The sequence below is a fragment of the Poecilia mexicana genome, unplaced genomic scaffold (assembly GCF_051168715.1).
Source record: "Poecilia mexicana isolate PSO_F unplaced genomic scaffold, ASM5116871v1 scaffold_3, whole genome shotgun sequence".
Lineage (NCBI taxonomy): Eukaryota > Metazoa > Chordata > Actinopteri > Cyprinodontiformes > Poeciliidae > Poecilia > Poecilia mexicana.
This window is the reverse complement of record NW_028263372.1, coordinates 2,814,712-2,835,307: the sequence shown is the minus strand read 5'-3', so window position 1 is coordinate 2,835,307 and position 20,596 is coordinate 2,814,712. Positions and strand designations below refer to the sequence as shown.

The following is a 20,596-nucleotide window of genomic DNA, read 5'->3' as shown; positions in this document are numbered from 1 at the left end:
CCAGTCCTCGAGAGCTACCATCCTGCAACTTTCAGATGCATCCCTGGTTCAACACACCTGAATCAAATGAATGGCTCGTTATCAGGCCTCTGTAGAGCTGATCCCGGTCTGTTGGAGTAAGGATACTTCTAAAACATAGTTCAACAAACTCTGAGGCAGATAATTTGCTTTGATGGATTTTAATAAATCACAGTGCTTTAATCATTCAAGGAATTGTGACATCTCTAGATTAGTAATAAATCTTACCTGCTTCTTTCTTTAGCTACATCCAGATGACTGGCAGTAGGTCCTGGATGCAGCTGGAAAACATTTTTGTGCATTGTCAATACATAGCATAGTTACATTATGTACATAAACAATATTGAAGCATAAAATATCATCAACATTCTAAAATAGTTGCATCTCTGTCCTCGTCATGGACATCAGGACGTTCCTGAAGAGTCTGATTGACACAAATGTGACTCCTATTCTGTGGAGTCTGTGGAAAAAAAGTAAAATTAAAAAAAATATATTGTAGCAAATATATCGCTTTCTCAAAAATACATAAGTAAATAAGTTAAAATTATTCTAAACCAACCATTATACAGTCGGGAATCAACGCAGTGACTGTAATGATACATACCGGCTTCATGACTCCGTCCTCATATCCGTCCGATTTGCATTTGCATGGCACTCAGCAACTTCATTTAAATACGAAAACCTCTGCTAGGCACAAGGGGAGGGGGGTGATAGGGGAACATGGACACCCAGCAGTTTTGACCACTTTTGGCAGTGCTCGACTGACAAAAACCTCTTACCGAAAGCCCTCAATCTCCATGCGCACGGCAGAACAAGGTGTCAATAGCTGCCAAAAATCCCATTTTTCGTCCTGTGGGAAGACTTCGGAGGTATCTTACTTTTGATAGAGTGAAAGAATTACATATAGATAATAGTGTTTTGCACCTCTGCAAGCTTTACTGGCGATTGTAATAGCATAATATAATAAATGTATAATTATATGATAGTTTTATTTTTAAGGTAGCGCTCTTGTCTCAGATAATCTACATCAATGTAAGGGAATAACTACAACTTTTTAAGATTTACAAAATCTCAGTTAGCCTTCATAGAGTGGGCTGAACCGCAGTATTATACCAAGCTAATATTAGCTGGCATTTCACTGGTGGACATAAATACAGTATAGTAAAATTCTATTCACAAAATATAAACAATAATATGTTCATCTTACTTGTGAAAAGGTAATGCATCAATCTTCCATCTATTTGATCAAAACAATCTTGCAGTGCTGAGGTGTCTTCCGCTTTTTTTTTTTAGACAAGTAGAAGGGACGACCACTCCAAGATGGCCACCAAATTTCATGTGTCCGAGCAACCGATGTGGAGTCTATGTTGGAAACTGGGGTTTTGGGTCTTTGTGGGGAGTCTCTTTTGTTTGCTGCTTCCTTCATCATCCACTAGATGCCAAGAGGCTGCTCATACTTGGAGGGTGGGCCGGCTGTCTGGAGTCAGCACACCTTTGATCAATCTACCTCATCATTCTAGGAGTATATGAGGGGCGGCCTGCCAGCACGTCAGCACCTGAGTGTTTGCCTGTTATGGTACTCTGTGCCCCTCTGAGTCTAGTCTCCGAGTTTCCAATGATTATCTCTTGTAACACCTACCTGTTGCTTTCCTCTCAGGTGATCTTACCCACTGCTTGTTCGAGTCCATCTCCTTCTTGGCTTCAGATTCTCTGACAGTTCCTCCTTTCACGGCTGGCTATCAGACCGCTCCTTGCTCCTCTTCACAAGAACTTACCTGTCCACCCTCCACTGCCACACTCGTCCATCCATTTCCAAAGAGCACTCAGTCAAGACCAAACACTGGAATCACTGTAATCTCCAGAACTCCATGCAAAGACGCCAAATCGCCAGAGATCACAGTACTTCTCCCCCTGGTGGAAACTCATCTTCCATTTCTCAGAATCCGATCAGTCTGGTTTACCATCAACTTACCTGTTCCCTCCAATTACCCTCAGTGTTCTGACAATCCTGGCTTCCCACCCACAGAACAAGAACCACACATCTCAGAGTTTAATCTTTGTTCAAAATAAACTTTATTTATCTGATTTCTTAGTCTCCTGTTTTTCTGTACGTGGGTAAAAATACTTTAACCCAACATGACATAACACTCAGGCCAACAGTCAGACCTCATAGAAACTCTCAGGAGGACTATGGCAGAGCAACACTCACTAATCCAATCCCATGATTCTGTTTTACAAGTTCTTTGTGATAGCCAAACCGAAACAAATCACCATCTTAAAGAACTAATTCAGGGGTGTCAAACTCCAGTCCCCAAGGGCCAGTGTCCTGCAGTTTTTAGATGTGCCACAGGTACAATGAATAAAATGGCTTAATTACCTCCTCTTTGTGTAGATAAGTTCTCCTGAGCCTTGCTAATGACCTATTTATTCTATTCAGGTGTGGTGCAGCAGAGACGCATCTAAAAGTTGCAGGACACCGGCCCTTGAGGACTGGAGTTTGACACCTCTAATTTGTTACAAAGCTCTCTCCAACAAACCTCCAATTCCGCTTCCTCTCCAGAAACACCGGTCAACTCCATGTCCTCAGATATCCATCTACCTACTCCAGAGAAGTTCTCAGGTGATATTAATCGTTGTGGTGGTTTTCTTCAGTGCTCTCTAGTATACAATCATTTAGCTTTTGAAATTACACATGACAGAGCTTTAGATTGGGCAGAAGCAAGATTCCCTACTCCTGCTAATTTTGGTTGCACTTCCCATGACTTTTTGAAGAGGTTTAAGCAGATTTTTAGCCAAGAACCTGATGAAACATCCAATTCCCATGAGTTATGGACAATTAAACAAGAGCAGAGATCGGTGGCAGATTTCGCCATCAATTTTAGAATTAAAGCGGGAGCGTCAGGCTGGAATGTATCTGCTTTAAAAAGTGCATATTTTCAAGCACTCAGCAAATTTTTAAAAGATGAACTAGCAACTCTGGATGAACCTGCAACACTAAAAGGATTAATTAGTTTAACAATTCGGCTAGATAACAGGATATGTGATTGAGCGAAGGAAATAAATAAGAGGAGTACATCTGTCAGATTGTTGTCTCCTACTACATTTATTCACCTTCGCAGAGCCAGACTGAACTGGAGCCCATGCAACTTGGTCACACACATTTAACGCCTAAAGCAAGACTGAAGAGAATGACTTCCCGTCTCTGTCTCTACTGTGGTTCACCCGATCACTTCATCGCTCTTTGCCCAGTTCGACCAAAAGCTATAGATGCGAGGAGACGGCAGGGCACTTGTGTGAAAATAAGACTCCTCACCTTCTGATACCAGCTGCCTTGTTCCATAAAGCCCATCTCTCTTCACTTCTCTCTGTCCATTATGATCAAATCTGGGTATGAACAGAACCTCACTGATTCAACTCTCATTCAACAGATGTCCATAGAAGCAGTTCCACTTACTGTGCCGCTCTGTGTCTCCGCCTTGGATGACAAGGCGCTATCCCAGATCACCCACAAGACTCAGTTAATCATCTCTGGTAACCATAGAGAACAAACCACCTTTTACATATGTCTCACAGCCCTTAGTCTTAGGTTTTGATTGGCTACAGAAACATAATCCCCACAATAACTGGTCTGAAATGCAAAGGGAATCTTGGTCACTTAACTGTTATTCCACTTGTCTCCACTCGGCAGTTCCACCAGGTCCATCCCCAGCAGTCAATAAAGAGCCAAACCCACCTGATCTTATGCTCATCCTAGAGGATTGTCATGATTTGGCTCTGGTATTCAGTAAATCAAAACCTCTCTCTCTTCCACCTCATCACCCATGTGACCTTCTTGCAGGAGCCCTGTTACCCACCAGCTGTTTGAATAACATCTCCCGTCCAGAATGTCAGACCCTGGGAAAATACATAAGACTCTCTCTTCGCAGGCATAATTTGTGCCTCTTTATCTCCTCTTGGTGCTGGATTCTTTTGTGGGGAAGAAAGAAGGCTCATTAAGACCATGCATTGACTACAGAGGTTTAAATCAAATAACTGTCAAAAACAAATACTCTCTGCCTCTTCTCTCCTCAGCTTCAGAACCAGTTCACGGTGCAACAATCTTCACCAATATTCACCAATCTTGACCTCAGGAACGCATATCAGCAATTCTGCATCAGCAAGGGGGACGAATGGAAGACGTCATTCAAAACACCCATATCTCGAGTATTGTCATGCCTTTTGGCTTATCCAGTGCTCCTGCATTTTTTCAAGCTCTGGTTAATGATGTGCTGAGAGACTTTCTTAACATTTTTGTATTTGTTAGATGATATTTTGATCTATTCCAAGACCCTTGCTGAACACAAAAACATGTCCGCCTCATCCTACAACTCCTTTTGGAGAATAAACTGTATGTCAAAGCTGAGAAATGCAAGTTTCACCCACCATCAGTCACATTCCTGGGTTTCATACTTGAGGGCGGACAGGTAAGACCCACATAGGAAAAAATCAAGACTGTTTTGGACTGGCCCATTCCTGAAATGCGTAAACAGCTTCAAAAGTTCCTCAGATTTGTCAACTTCTACCGACGATTCATTCGGAACTACAGTTGAACCGCATTACCACTCACAGCTCTTACTTCCAACAAGACACCATTCAGTTGGACACCTGAAGCAGAATGCAACTATGATGTGGGTGATGGAGAACTCTTCACTATTAAACTTGCCTTGGAGGAGTGGCGGCACTGGTTGGAGGGCGCAGAACATCCTGTGCTGGTCTGGACAGACCATAAGAACCTTTTTTACGTCCAATCAGCCAAAAAACTCAACCCCTGTCAATTCCGCTGGTTATTATTATTCTTCATGTTTAATTTGTCCATTTCCTATTGCCCCGGTTCCAGAAATATCAAACCTGATGCCCTTTCCCGACTCTATTCTCCTGATGACTCACAAAAGGTCCCTGCCACCATTCTTCCACCCAGTTGTACAGTTGCCTCAGTTACTTGGGAAATCGAAGATCTCATCCGCCAAGGCCAGGAATCTGAACCTACTCCTGACTCCATCCCTCACAAGAAGGTCTATGTCCCTACGTCTGTCCGAGCCCGCCTAATTCATTGGATCCACTTTGTTAAATGCTCAGCACCATTGCTCTTGTCAACCGAGGTTCTGGTGGCCCTCGGTACACAAAGATGTTAAAGAATACATCCTCTCCTGTCCTGTCTGTGCAAGAAATAAATCTTCTCATCAATCTCCATCTGGTCTCCTGCAACCCCTTTCCATCCTTAAGCGCCTGTGGTCACATATCTCCATCAACTTTATCTCTGAACTCCCCATATCAAAAAGGTATGACCACCATCTTAACCATTGTTGACCTTTTCTCTAAATCATGCAATCTCCTTCCACTCAGAAAACTTCCCAGAGCTTTCCAGATTGCTTTACTCCTTGTCAAACATGTTTTCCAACTACATGTCATCCTTCAAGAGATCCCCTCCAACCGTGGTCCACAATTCACATCCCAGGTATGGAAACATTTCTGTTCAGCATTGGAAGCAAAAGTCATACTTACATCTGGTTACCACCCTCAGTCAAATGGAGAAACTGAACGTACGAACCAAGAATTCGAATCCACCCTCAGATGCTTCACTTTCACCAACCCATCTGATTGGAGTCAGTATTTCCCCTGGGCTGAGTATGCACATAATTCTCACATTTCTGCAGCTACTGGTTTCTCCCCTTTCAAAGTTTCCCTAGGTTATCAACCACCACTGTTCCCTTCAGATGAAAAAGAAATCTCCATAACTTCAGTTCAACACCACATCCACCCCTGCAAGAATGTCTGGAACAGAACCATCGTGGTTCTGCTCCACAGTACTCACCCGGACAAAACGTTTGGCTTTCTGCATGTGACATTCCACTTAAATCTATGTAGAAGATACTCTCCCCCAGGTTCATAGGTTCATATGAAATTGAAAAGGTCATCAGTCCCACAGCAGTCCGCCTTTGTCTCCCATCATCTCTTCGTATACATCCCACGTTCCCAAGTCAAACCCATTCAGATCTGCACATTGTGCCCTCCTTCCGAGCCCCCTCCTCCCGCCTGAGACATAGATGGGGCATCCTGCATTTACTGTTCGCCGGATCGCGGACTCCCATTGGCGAGGTTGTGGATGGCAGTAACTCGTCGACTCGGAGGGCTATGGCCCAAAGGAGCGTTCTTTCTTTATTCTTGACCCTTTGCTTATCACAGACTACCACTCTTTCTTTCATGCTCTTCATGCTCTTCTTCTTTCATGCCACCGCCAGGTGGCGGCTGTTGAGAGGGGCGGGGTTACTGTTGGGAACTGGGTATTTGTGAGGAGTCTCTTGTTTGCTACTTCCTTCATCATCCACTAGTGCCAAGAGGCTGCTAATACCTGGAGGGCATGCCAGCTGTGGAGGGCGAGCCAGCTGTGGAGGGCAAGCCAGCTGTCTGGATTCAGTGCACCTGTGATCAATCTGCCTCGTCATCTATCGGTATATGAGGAGCAGCCTGCCAGCGCTTCAGTGCCTGAGTGTTTGCCTGTTGATACTCAGGCACTGAAGTGCTGACAGGCCGCTCCTCATATACTGATATATATGAGGATATACTGATATATACCCTGAATTGAGAGACTCAACTCAGGGTTGAGTCTCTGAGTTTTCAATGGTTGTCTTTTGTAACATTTACCTGTTGCTTTTCTCTCAGGTGTTTCCTTGTGGCACCTTGGATTTTACCCACTGTGTAGCCCAAGTTCCTTGCATTCTAGTTTCCTCTCGTAATGCCGTGGATCTTACCCACTGGTTGCCTGAGTCCATCTCCTTATTACTTATCAAGTAAGATTCTCTGACAGTTCCTCGTTTCATGGCTGGCTATCAGACCGCTCCTCGCTCCTCCTCACAAGAACTTACCGCTTGCAGTGGAGGATGCAAGCGGTGCAGTCTTGCGTCCTCCACTGCAAGCCTCGTCCATCCATCTCCAAAGAACACTCCGTCAAGACAAACATCTAAACCTGAATCATCTCAAGAACTCCCTGCAAAGAAACCAAATTCCCAGAGACCACAACACTTCTCCCCCTGGAGGAAACTCATCTTCCAACTAAGTAAGATAATTTTGTTTCTCAGAATCCAATCTGTCCGGTTTACCATCAACTTACCTGTTCTCTCCAATTACCCTCACTGTTCTGACAACCCCGGCTTCCCACCTACAGGACAAGAACCACACATCTCACAATTTAATTTTTGTTCAAAATAAACTTTATTTATCTAATTTGTTAGTCTCCTGTTTGTGTTCTGTATGTGGGTCAATAGACTTGAACCCAACATGACAGTTTATTCTTTATTATGTCTATACAGCATATTGCCCAAAACTGGAAATTGAGCACAGCCCAACTGCATTGAGAACTTAAACCTCTGCACATGGTGTGTGTGCTCTACCAACTGAGCCACACAGCAACTCCAGTGTATAGCAGTATTAGCCAATACTGGTTTATTTACTGTTAACAGATTAACAGTAAATTATCTGTTTACTGTTTAACAGTAAATAATCATTCCATTTCTCAGAAATGTGAATAGATTTATTCACATTCTATGTGAATAGAATGAAATTTCTATTCACATTCCTAAATGTGAATAGAAAACATTTTTTAACATATACTAATTTCTTAGATCTAAATTGTTTGAGCTTCGTGTTTTATTTAGAAATGTGAAATTTTTTTGTCTGCATTGATCATTTCACAAATTTTATTGCATTTTACTAATCAGGTTTTAACTGGCATATGGGTGGGTGGTCCTATCAAGCCATAAGGCAGGGATTGGACAAATGCCATTTAATTTAATTCCCAATTTGTTCAAGATTTATGTAGCCAGAGATGGGTGGTAGTTTTTTTTTTTAAGTTTTTGTGAGTAGTTTTATGTCAACATATATATTTTTTACTTTTACTTGAGTAACCTGAGTATTTAGTATTTCCACTCTTCAGTAAAATTTCTGGCTCTTCTACCCACTGCGAGAAAGTTGACTGAAGAACCAAAACTGGATTTGGCAAACATGGTGGATTTTCTGTTCACTGAATTGGTATGGGCAAGGATTTTCCTATGTTGATTTTACCTTCACCTACTGTAATATCAGGCAAACTGCCTTTCCCTAAAATCACCATCCTGGTCTTGCATTCTAGAGACATTCCCACACTCTGGATCAAAGCCATGCAGTGACATTTTTAAAGGTGCCACTACATCTATAATGTCACCAAAGTACATATTTTTAATAAAGTCTTAACTCATTTTTTGGTGTGGTTCTGATTTCGGATCCTAAGAACTGTGTCTTTCTCCAGCAGCCATAATCTAAAATGCGAAATATGTCGCAAATAAGATGGGTGAGCTGGAGGCCATCATGTGAACCCAGCCAGAGTATCAAAAATGGAAAAACTGAGATGTGGAAGTAGGATTATATATGTAGCTGTTTCTTCTTATTTAATTGGGTGATGCATCTCCTTGTGATTTATGTGCTTGATCTACATATGAAGACTTTGTTACCCATGCAATAGGGATTTAACTAATTTATATGCCGTTCTACAAACTAATTAGATTGGATGATGACGATGAAGAACACAGCTACTTTGGGAAGAAGTACATTGGCGTGGGACAAGGTGGAACACTAGAGATTTTTGGTGAAAAGAAGCTGGCTTGGACTTTCCTCAACAAGACCCTCCATCCTGAAAAGAGCAACCAAAAAAGTTACCTTTTCCACAGAAGCTGGGGGAACCGAGGCATCATTCTCCATGTAATTGATCCTGCTACTGGAGATGTACTGCATAGTGACAGGTGAGGCTACATTCAGTTATATTCAAGTCATAATCAGTGAAGAGTTGTTTTAAGTTCATTCATCACAATGATGAATGGCTATGAGGACAAATATGTCACTAGCAACCTGAACTTTCTTTCGCTTAAACAAAAAATATTCGTTTCAATTCTTCTGTCATTCAATATTAATAATTTGACTTTAAGTGGAGGGCACATACTATCATGATGGATTTGAAGGTTGATTGAGGACCCAAGTGCAGAACAGTGGAGATGTACATTGAATAATAAAAAATGTTGAAAACAGTTAAACTTACAAAAGAATTCATAGAGAACCAGTGAGGGACTAGAAACTTAATCTAACAAAATAACTAGACAAAGAAACATAAATGAACTAGACTTCATCGTGGTCACTACAGTGGACAGCTATCTAAAAGCCATTTTCTTGTTTCTTGTAGATTTTTATGTTATCAATGCATACAGACTACCACAGTGGGCACTAGTGCATCAGGTAATACACTGCCAACTACTATCCATCTATTGCAAGTGCAATCATTTTTTAATTAAATCTAATATGGTGGACAGAAGGAAGCGTGTCAGACTAACTCGGGAATATCCAGTCCCCCCTCCTACTGTGGAGAACTCTTGCAGGTAATAAAATATTGTGACGTCAAGAAACCTCTAAAGACAAAGACTGATACTACTGATGTATTTTATAAATAACAATTTTATGTTTGAGGAAAATTACTACTGATCACCTGTCCACTGAAGTGGACAGCATCCACCAGTGACAATATTTTGACAGGTATTGATATCTATAGATCTACAATATGCAAAATTTCCAGCAAATATTTTGACTGTAAATAAACTGATATATTTCTTAACTTGATGTCCATTGTTACCATTAAGACGTAAAGTTTTTATAAGTTACTGGCCAATGGTAGCAGTTGCTACAGTGGAGATGAGGATGATGAAGAACCTTTGCTCACTGAGGTAAATCAAGATGTTGAGGGACATGAAATAATTGGAAATGCAGAACCTACTACAAACCTGTATGCATTCCAAAAAAGAAAATAAATTCTGGCCTTAATAGATCAGGAACTGAAGATGTTTAAAGTAATAAATATGGAATCATGTCATACCTCAGATACCCGAGGTCAAGAATGTATTGATCATTAGAGCCAGATTTTCACCTTGGCATCATACTTCCCGTCTTGGAGAAGGTGAATCCTTTACATTTCAAGGCATCTGTAGCTTGTGTGCTAATAAACGAGGGTTCCATCCAGACACGCTCAACAGTACCACTGCCATCCCATCACCGTTGAAACGCGGACCGGTGTCTAAGGCAGTGGTGTCCAAAGTTGGTCCTTAAGGTCCAGCATCCTGCACATTCTAGTTCTCTGCCTGGTGGTAGTATCTTCCTCCTCAGCATTTCTCCTGAGGTCTTCTAATGAGCCACCATTTGATCCAGGTGTGTTGAACTAATGAGAGAACTAACACATGCAGGATGCTGGTTCTGGAGGACAGACTTTGGTCACCATTGGTCTAAGACAAACCCATGAGTTCAGGGTGAAGTCTGGAGAACACTGGTCCTACGTCACTGCAGCCAAAAATATCAACATGATGATCCAGCCTGCAGACAAAACTAAATCCATCTGCATCCAATGTGTTGTTTGCAACCCTGGGTGCTTTACGTGTTTTCATACAAGATAGCCTTTATTTTTATAAGTCTGAAATTGAAGAGCCAGTGCTGTTATATTACAGAAAACAACAGAATGCCTCAAGTGTCATATTCAATGTTAGTTTAGAAAATTAAAAATGTCCATAATAAAATCCTACTGCTTGAGAGGGAGCCAAAATAAGACTGAAATGAGATCAAGTGGTTGAATGACAGTGACTGAATTAAGGGATCAGATAGTAGTGAACATTAGACTCAAATGAGAGTTGAAAACAATGTTATATATTTATGCATTCTGTTAACTAATGTCAAAATATATTCACATTAAAATATACAGCATTTCATTACTTGAACAGACGTAAGCGCATGTTGTCCACCTAAGTGGACCCCTGGACAAATCCTAAAATAAAAAAAAGTTTACTAAAGTTTTTTTTCTTTCCCACCTTATTTTTATGTGCTGAGAAAAGCAAAAATACTTTGGAAAAAAATCCTTACTTACTGGATCGTAATTCATGTATGAAAGGGCTGAACACAAGAAATACATATAACTGGAATCACAAAGAAGGAACTGAAGTGAAATAGAAACAAATACCAAAACCCCAAACAAAATCAAACAACCCAAGATCCTAATGCACATAATTCCATTTTTTGCTGGAACATATTTAAAACTTTGTCTTTATGGGAATTACACTTTAACAAAGAGTTTAATCTTTGAGAAAGTTGCATTAAAAGTCCATTAAAAATGCCAACTTTGCATTAAATTGTCATTATTTACGAAATCATGCAAAGTTTTCATTTTAGCTTTTAATGCAACTTTTAGAGCAACTTTGCATTAAAAGTGTAATTATTTACCAAATGACACTTCATGACAACTGTCATAAACATTCATAAAGACTTCTTTATGTTCATGACTGCTGTTATGTCATGTTTATGCAGGGGTGAAAGTAGTTTTAAATTCTTGGGGGTACTATGACAAAATAAATAAATAATAAAATATATAAAAGCTGGTAGCTCTTGAATTGCTACAAAATAAAGCTGTATTTCTCTCAGCCCACTGGCTGCAATGTTGACACCTTGAGATGCCATGAGACCTAAATCCTGAGCATCATGGCATGGAGAGCATCCCAGTTTTCCATGTCTGGCATATAACCATTCATTTTAGCTTTTAAACTGGTTCTACTGATCCTGTGTCCAGACAGACGGATAATCAGTAGCCCAGCATCATGACCTGTTTGTTCTGAAGATCCTGCAGCTTCCACTTCATCTTCCTAACATGGCTCCTCCTCACCCATCATGTTATGACTCTCATACTGACAGGAGGAACCACAGAGCTGTTAGGTTAAAGCTCATCTTCTGAAGTTGGGATATTTTTCCTCCGACAGGTTCCAGATGTTGGACTGGATTTTATTTCACTGTCATTTGTGAATGTTAGCTTCTCATTTTCAACAGTGGAGCTATAAAGGTTGAAATAGGTTCATTTTGGAGAAAATCTCATCATGAATATTTCCACTAAATAAGAGGCAAAAAAAATTGTTTGATAAAGGAAAAGCCTCTCAGACTCTGAGCCCGACAGCACCAAACTACTTTTTTATATTAGACAATTAATTTAATTTCACATAATTATCGCGGTAGAAGCCATTTGTTTGTTAAATACTTAATGAAACATATTTACTGTGTTTGGTGTTTGTTGTAAATGACGTTTTACTCACAAAGAACGAGGTAATTAGTCCAAGTTTGTCGTTTATTGAACGTTCAGAAACTACAGCAGCTGTGATGAGCCACAGCAAAGGTAAACAAAGGTAAAATAACTGAACAGGTGATCAACTCTAAACCACTCGCACATTTTTACTCTCCGTCTCTCTCTGTCATTTAAGCACAGCCGTTGCCATGGCAACCTCTTGCGCTCCACAAGCCGACCAGAGATTACGTTAAAAACATAACATTCAGTCGTTACGTTATCAGGTTTTCAGGCTCTATATTTATTTTGCGATCATTAATAATCCTCCCTGAACACAGCGGTGGTTGATTAGTTCATTTTAAACTCCTGCTCTGCTCGTTATTTTGGTAATGGAACCGAAACGCACAGAATTGCGCAACAACTTGTAGAAACAATAATTACTGAGATTATTATTGTTGGGTCATTAATTTGAACACAATTTGTTAATTTTATTCATTTATTTGTTTGTTCTTTAATAAAGTTAGGAACGTTTTAAGCCAATCAGAGGAGGACCTGCTGGTCTCAGCCTCCTGGCAGCATTCAGTTTGTCTCGTAATGCCGAGATCAACTCAAAACCTTCCACGATCCACATATCGCACCGCTGCTCTAGTAAAACACGAACAGTTCAGAAACAATATGAAATAGGGGAAAAAGTTATTTATTAACTGATTAAGTGGTGTTTTAGATTGTTCCCTTCAAAAAAATGTTACCCAATTTTACAATAGTGGATGGTTGTTTACTATTGTCTGTTTCTTGTTATAAACCTACTTCCTGTTAAATGTACAAAAAATTTTCTGATATGGAGATAGACATAATCTTGCTCACCACCATGACAAGTTGTCTGTGCTCATGTCAAAGACTTATTATTGCTCATGTAGTTAAAAAGATAATAGCAATCTTTCAGTCTATTTACACACTTTTATCATACATTTAGATAAATGATGCATAATGACGGAGCTTTAATGCTGTCCTACCCATAAACACATTACTTGTCTTCAATTTCTGCCTCCCTAAAATACTTCTCATACAGACTAAAAATAAACAGCTAACCATAGCACCTAGTTTTACTGGCCTGGACTCAACTGCTCTTTTTGGTGCTAGTCACTGTAGCCTGTTGACTAGGCACTCACTGGGAGTGTCTTTGCGGGCACTGGAGGTACGTCTTTTGAGACAAATACCTAATTAAAGCATCAGGAATGTGGCATGTTAGTGCATGAGATTGATAGGCATCAAGCACCAAGCATCTGTCTTAGTATTGTCAGTGCTCTCCTGATGTGGATGTGCCTGAAACATGCTGCTTTGATGCTCAAATTTGGAAAGATGGTTGAAATTCCTGAAAAATCTGCTGGTAAAGGGTCTTGTCACCATTCCCCTTTCTCTCCTTCTCCCAGCTGGGGAAGCCATACCATAAATAGGCTAGCCTATACCGAGCACCAACATTTATTGAAAGCCTTTCAGTCACAACTTCAGCCGGACCTGGGTAGTGAGAAGAACAAGGTTCTGTATGTTGGAGTCCAAATACTTGGTTTCTCAAAAGACAACCAAGATGATATCACCACATAAGTTGCTGCTACGTTAGTGTTTCTCTACCTTTATGGGCCAGAAACCCCCTATCCATCACCTAGGTCATTACCGCCCCCCATCAAAGAAGATGTAGGCTACTTGAACTGAATATTATTTTATGATTAATATTACTATCATTATTGTTGCTGTCTTGATTTGTATTGTAGTTTCTGTCTCATCAAAAATCCTTAATAGAAAAACACATTACTGAATTATTAGTTTCCAAAGAACAAGAAAGCCATATCAATAGAAATAATTTTTAAAGGTGTGTAAGAAAAATGCAATAGACAGTCATCTTAAAAATGGTAGGCCTATCAGCAGCCAATCGGAATGGGGAAAAAATTATTTGAACTATTTGCAAAAAACGTGCTCTGCAACATTAAAACATGGATAGAACTACAACAACTTAAACAATCATAGCTCTTTGTCTCTTCAGTGTACCTGTGAGTTTCTGGTGGTGCAACTCTGTGCTGCCTTCAGGAGAATGGGACATCAGAGTATCATCCATAAAATTTCACCCATATGGTATTTACTGTGCAAACCAGAGCTTTTAGTGGAAAAACAAACGTCCAGGGGCCAAAAATGTGTGGCGCCATATTTTACATACAAGTCGGCATGAATAAAAATGAATTCTGCATCAAAGTTTGTGTAAATATACACACACTGAAATCTGACTACATTCAGTTACTTGGACCAGGAAGCATCAAACCCAATGTTTTTTTTCATGATTTTAATATTTTATTGTTTAAATGTAAACGATGAAACTGAACCGCATTTATCCTCAGACAATAACCTAACAGGCACACAGAATAAATAAAATAAAAAGATGTGAAAACCTCACTCCAACGTAAATAGTACTTTTCCTCAGTTTTTGTCTCATAAAGATGTAACGCATTGGTCTGTGCGCTGAAGTGTATGGAATGCATCCATGAGGTCATTTCATTCTCACTAAAAGAAGAAAACAGGGTTGGATCAGCAGATTAACTCCAAACAGGTTTGATTATTTTTAAGGTGATCAAGGTATGTAAATAATGGAAAAGTAGCTGAGCGAAGGTGAGCTGTGTAATTGTGGAGCTTTGGCTGTGATGGAGAACATCGTCAATGGAAGGATTCAGAGGGAGCGACTGATCAGAGATCATATAGATCTGCTGAGAAATGTTGATGGTTTATTAATGTTTAGATTAATCCAGACTGATCATCCTGGATCTCTGAGCAAAACTTTAAGAAGGAGCCGTGCGGTACCGGTACCAGTCCAGCTGCAGCTGCCATCCTTCAGTCGAGCCACCCGCTTTATGAATGTGCCTTATGGAGAGAAAGCATCTCTACTCTGTAAATGTACAACTTATAAATATGATTTCTCAATTTAGAATAAACATCCACATTCCTACTCAAAGGGCTCTCTGACACACTGGCTGAACGCTTCTAATGTTAAAACAGGCATTTCCACGATCTCTTTATTTTTATTTATTTATTTATGTGGATTTTTTTTCTTTATAATCTATTATTTTTATTTTGTGAGGTGACCTCGTGCCCTGAAAGCACCTTTTCAATAAAATATATAACTATTATTATTATAAATACTCACAAGGACGTTGCCATGGTTATTGTTTCAGGTGGTGGCAGACTTCCAGGTATTTATATTAATTTACATATGTATTTATGGGTGGCGACAGGGCGGACCAGCCGCTGTGCTCTATTTCCCAAAAGTGGGATTCATAAAGGAAAAACGCACACGGCTTTATACATCTGGGTTTTTTTGTGCGCCGCACTTTTCTAAACTTGTCCATATGCCAAGTTTTAGTGTGAAAACTACGCACTCTATGCATGAGGCCCGAGATCCTTTTAATGCGATACAGAAATGTATGAACAGTATAAATGCATGTATGTACAGAATGCAATCCTTTTAATGCGATATGGGACAGAAACATGAATGATATTTTAATTGGACCTGTCTATTGATTTGTAATTTCTGTACAACAAAACTATTAATCTATAAAGAACAAATCTGGTTCTTAATCAAATCCTAATAAGTCAAAATTGAAAGTGTCATGGAGTCACTTAAAAGCCTCATGACATTAACACTGACATAAAAAATAATATTGAAGAAATAAATAGATAAAATAAAATTAAAAACAAACAAGTAAGTTCCTTATAAAAACTTAATAGTATTCTATTATGGTATGTAAGATATAGTTCTCATTACCAGATGTGTTCTCAACAAACCCATGGTACTTCAGTAATATTATCTTACCTTTTAACTGAAACAGTCCCAGTTATTTATTATTGCTTGAAGGGCCTTGCCACATAGGTTTATTCCTCTGTAATTAGTTTAGTTTCTTAGTTTATTCTTGCATTTTGTTCTTTGTTCATTTCCATTTACTTTCCTTTGATTAGTATTACCCTTTCTTGGTTTTTTGTTATGTCCTCTTCAGTTTCTCTCCTGTTATTTTCCTTCCTGTTTGCATTGACATTCACCAAGAAGCTACATTTGTTTTCCCTGCTCTTTACTCAGCAGATGAATAAAGAGCATCTGCTAATCTGAATAACAATGGTAAAGACAGCGTATTAAGAAAATACATTTAGAATATGCTAGTTTTAAAACTTAACATGGCTTGATTGAAATAGCCTAATTATAGTTTAGAGATTAATAACTTATTCTGCCCTTTTGACCTTTATGTTACCTGTAGTTACAGCAGATTGTTTGCTAAGATCTTCTGATCTGCCCTTTGTCTGTGTGGGAAACAATCAGGAGAAGTTCCAGCTTCACACTGATCTGAGAAAAACGGTAAAACAGCAGGAGTTCAGGCCAGTGGAGGAGAAGCTCTGCTTCCACATTGTTTAGACAAAGGGGACAAATGGCCTTTGATCTTGGAAACAAATTGCAGGGAGTTTCTAACTTTAAAAAGGGTCAGAGATCGCTCCTGGTTGGATGAGCAAAGATGGGCCTTATTTGAATATATTAAAGAGAAGAATATGCCTTTACTATAAAACTTTGTACACAGAAGTAACAAATCAGATTTGCTCTTGCAATTCTCCAAAGACTTCTTTGCTTTTTGTTTGTCGTTTCCATCTTTTGACTTTTTCCATCTCAGGTAAATTCAAGTGTTGTTTGTGCTCTGAGGTTTCTGATGTTATGTGATGTGCTTTTCTGGTCATAGTATGCATCTGTCTTGAATAAATGCTGATTATTGCGACGCTGTTATCTCTGTGTGATCTCAGTCTTTGCACACAGCATTTTCTGAATCCAGGCATAAGAGAGGATATAACGAGTCAAAAGGGTTAATAAGTTTTAGAATTGCTCCTCTCTTAATAGTATCTATAGGTAGGGCAAATCCCAATGTCTGTTATCACGTTTATTGCCTATAGGCAAGAATGGAGATGTCAATAGCCAGTTCAGATTGGATATCTTGTTGTATGTGTTGTATCTCGTTTCTCTCATTTGGAGAGCAGAATGTAATATGTAATGTATTGCATGCATATGATTACGTTTTGCAGTTATATGTCTGGGATTACACTACAATGTATTTCCTGTTATTCTTGCTACCTTATCTGCAGTCTATGTGCTGTCTTATTGTGAGGTGAAGGGGTGTTGCATATTTTCTTCCAACCTGAGGAATTTGTGAAATAGCCACACAAATATTTGATAATTTGACAGATGCGCCTCATTGACTATACTTATGCAACAATTTATCTTATTTTTACTCTTATTACTATTATTGTTATCTTATTAGACTGTTTCCACAATCTTGCTGTTGCAGGTTTGACACATACCAGGGGAAGACGGAAAGTTGTCGCCTTGCAAAGTTTGTTAATGACATAAAGGCGGGTCTCATCTTGTGCATGATGGTTAATGATGAAGGTTCAAACAACTTGGAAGATTCAGCCAAAAAAATCCTGTCCAGGCTAGGCAGCATCTTCATCAGCAATCTTGGATTTCGGTAAGCTTTTTAAGTTGATGTTTAAAAGAGTTCTTAAATTTTTTTATTTTGTTTGCATGTCTGTCAAAAAATACCAGTTATAATTTATCATCAACAGATAGTACTTGGTTTGTCAATAATTCCAAATGATTTTGAAACCCAAGTCTCAATGACTGTTAGTAAAAAGCTACATACTAAAAATTAGAGGTGTGCCGATCGATCGGCCACCGATCATAATCGGCCGATTTCCGTGAAAAAGTGTATGATCGCTGATCACGGTCTCTTGTTGCCGATCATCACCTGCATCTCATGTCCAGCCTGCCTGTGCAGCTGGTCTCCTCTTTCCTTCACTCTGCGCAAACGCGCAGCAACAAATCCTAATCGATGTGGAACTATAACGTACTGAGTGAAAGGGGAAGTTTGTGTGTTGCGGCGGAAAATCGAAGTAGGTCAAAATGCATCAACACAACAAAGCTAATATGGCATAAAAACAATGAGATACTTGACGGAGTTTGGCTACATCGAGGCTCACTGCAGTAAAAAAGACATACGGAGGATCAGACAGCAGGTAAAGCAGCGCACAGCTACAAACACTCACCGGATTAGCATGACGGTCAGAAAGCTAAACAAATAACCCGCGAAATTATTGAAGTCTTCGAGCTGCGATGTCAGACGCTGGTTCTGCTCTCCTGTTGAACCGCTGCTACGCTACAGGTAGTAATATCTGACAGACGGAGCGCCGCTTCTGCTCCACCTGGTAGTGACTCTCACACCGAACCTCTGTTTGGAGCTGCAGCATCTAACCTAAAAAAATACATTTTACATACGTATTAAAACTTTCGCTGTCCTAACATGAGACAGATAATCTCTGAAAAAATAATCCATCTCCTCCCTGTTCTGCATAATTACTCCTCTCAGTCAGAATCAGCCAATCAGAGCTAGCAGTAACCAGCTAGCCGCCATGCTAACAGGAAGTTTTCATTCAGTAACTCTGGATTGTTTATTGTAATGGAACCTGTTTTTGCCTTTGAATGTTAAGTTTTATACTTGGATCTTTTGGCAATGTTGAGAGGTTTTATTTTGACTCTTTGCATTATTTAGCCTCTTCAGAGCCTTCATGTGTTTTCAGTCTGTTAAAGATAGTATATCGATAGCAGTACAATTTGCACAATGCCTGTTTTGTTTAGTTTTCTTCTTGGAAAAAGTTATTAAAAACAAGTTTTTGTCTAAATGAAGGTGAATTCATGGTTCCTTTTTCCACATAATGTAACCGGTAGTGCTTATGATTAAAAAAATAATAATTATGTGATCGGAATCGGTGATCGGCAGGAAAAAACCTGATCGGCACATCTCTAGTAAAAATATTTCTCATTGATCTTTCAGCTCTACACACTGCTTCATGTGCATATCTATGCACATGTTCGTGTGAGTAGATCTAAGTGGCTGTGTTTTACTACATCATCTACACATTTATTTTGCTTTTATTTATGTATTTATTTTCATCAGACCATCTATGCTGTCTCAGATTCATTGACAGATATGCACATTATATCCAAATTTTTGGGTCAATGCAAACAATGAGCTTTACCAGGATTTTGTTTTTATTCCAATTCCTGGTGTGCAAAATGCTATGGGATTTTCTCATCCAACGTAAAAAGATTAAATGTGGCTGAGCTCTCACTTCAGAGGTTTGGAGGGACCAGGTTAAAGGAATTTAATGCTGCTGACCTGCTGACCTACTCTACTGCAGCATCATTGATAAGGAGGAGGGTGACTTTGCTTATTTATCCTGAAATCAACAATTTATTTTGTTGACATTCAGGATTAGATTGTTGATGGTATAAATGACTACCTGCCACGAACAATCTGGGATTTGAGCAGAAACATGAAAAAGAACCAGATGAACTGATGTAGGATTATTTTAGATGTTTATGAAAGTAAAACATTAATTCATTCAAAACATTCAAAGAAAAAAAAAAGTGGTCAGTTTGTCGTCCAGTAGCCTAATCCCTAAATTACACTCCAATCAACTAGGCTCCACTGCAAATGTCGCAGGTGGATCACAGCTGTTCCAGAACACCCCAATTCAAACTTCTTGCGTCCCTTCTCCGCTCTGCTTTTTCTGCAAATGTTAGAGAACACATGCGTAAGGAATGAGAGATTGCACAATAAAGCCAGTGATAAGAAGGATGAGTTTTGCTGCAAAATGCTGTAGTTCTCCACTTCCAAAAGTACAATTTATCCCTCCATTGCTCTTCCATTTCATATGCCTTCATCTCACTCTTGCTCTGACTTGAGTGAGAAACTTGACTTAATAGATTTTGTATATGTTTTGTGTGTAGCTATAACTGATTGATGTTGACAGAATTTTTGTAAATATATATCCATCTATTTCATTAAGATAGCTAGTATTTCAAGCAAAATATGGCATAAAAGCTAAAATATGGCTTTTATGCTCATGCAGTTTCCTGTTGGAGTGGTGTGATCTTAGAAGAATGACTGCACTTGCTCTGGTAGAAATAGAATTAGTTCTGATTTTGGCAGGTGGTCTGCTGTGCACTGCCGTGCAGATCTCTGATATTTGATAGAGAGTGATTAATAAAGGACTAGAAAATTCCTGCAGAAATTTTACGGGGCCTGCCAAAGTGTGCCCGTCGGTTTGGACCCAGCGTTCTGATGCTAAAAATTAGCATTAATGCTAATGAAAGCTTCAATGTAGTCAATAACCTGTGGAGAGTCAGAAGCATGTGGACTAAGCTGTACTTGTACCATTCAGTATGTTGCATACGGTAAAATTAGCCAAAATGCTAATAATAGCATGAATGGTATCAGTAGAATGTGGGGTATCACTACCATGTTGTCTGTCATTGACTTACTCCATTCAGTGTTCTAAACATGGCTAATAAGTACAAAAAAT

General features: G+C 39.4%; 1 protein-coding gene across 1 annotated transcript in view; it reads left to right on the top strand.

Annotated features, from left to right (window-relative positions):
* Positions 1-20,596, top strand: part of cemip (cell migration inducing hyaluronidase 1) — a 274,166-nt gene that overhangs the window by 31,191 nt on the left and 222,379 nt on the right. Inside the window, exons 5-6 of the mRNA XM_088004044.1 lie at positions 8,592-8,828; positions 17,521-17,700. Coding sequence (XP_087860170.1) covers positions 8,592-8,828; positions 17,521-17,700 — 417 coding nt within the window. The remainder of the gene's footprint in view (positions 1-8,591; positions 8,829-17,520; positions 17,701-20,596) is intronic.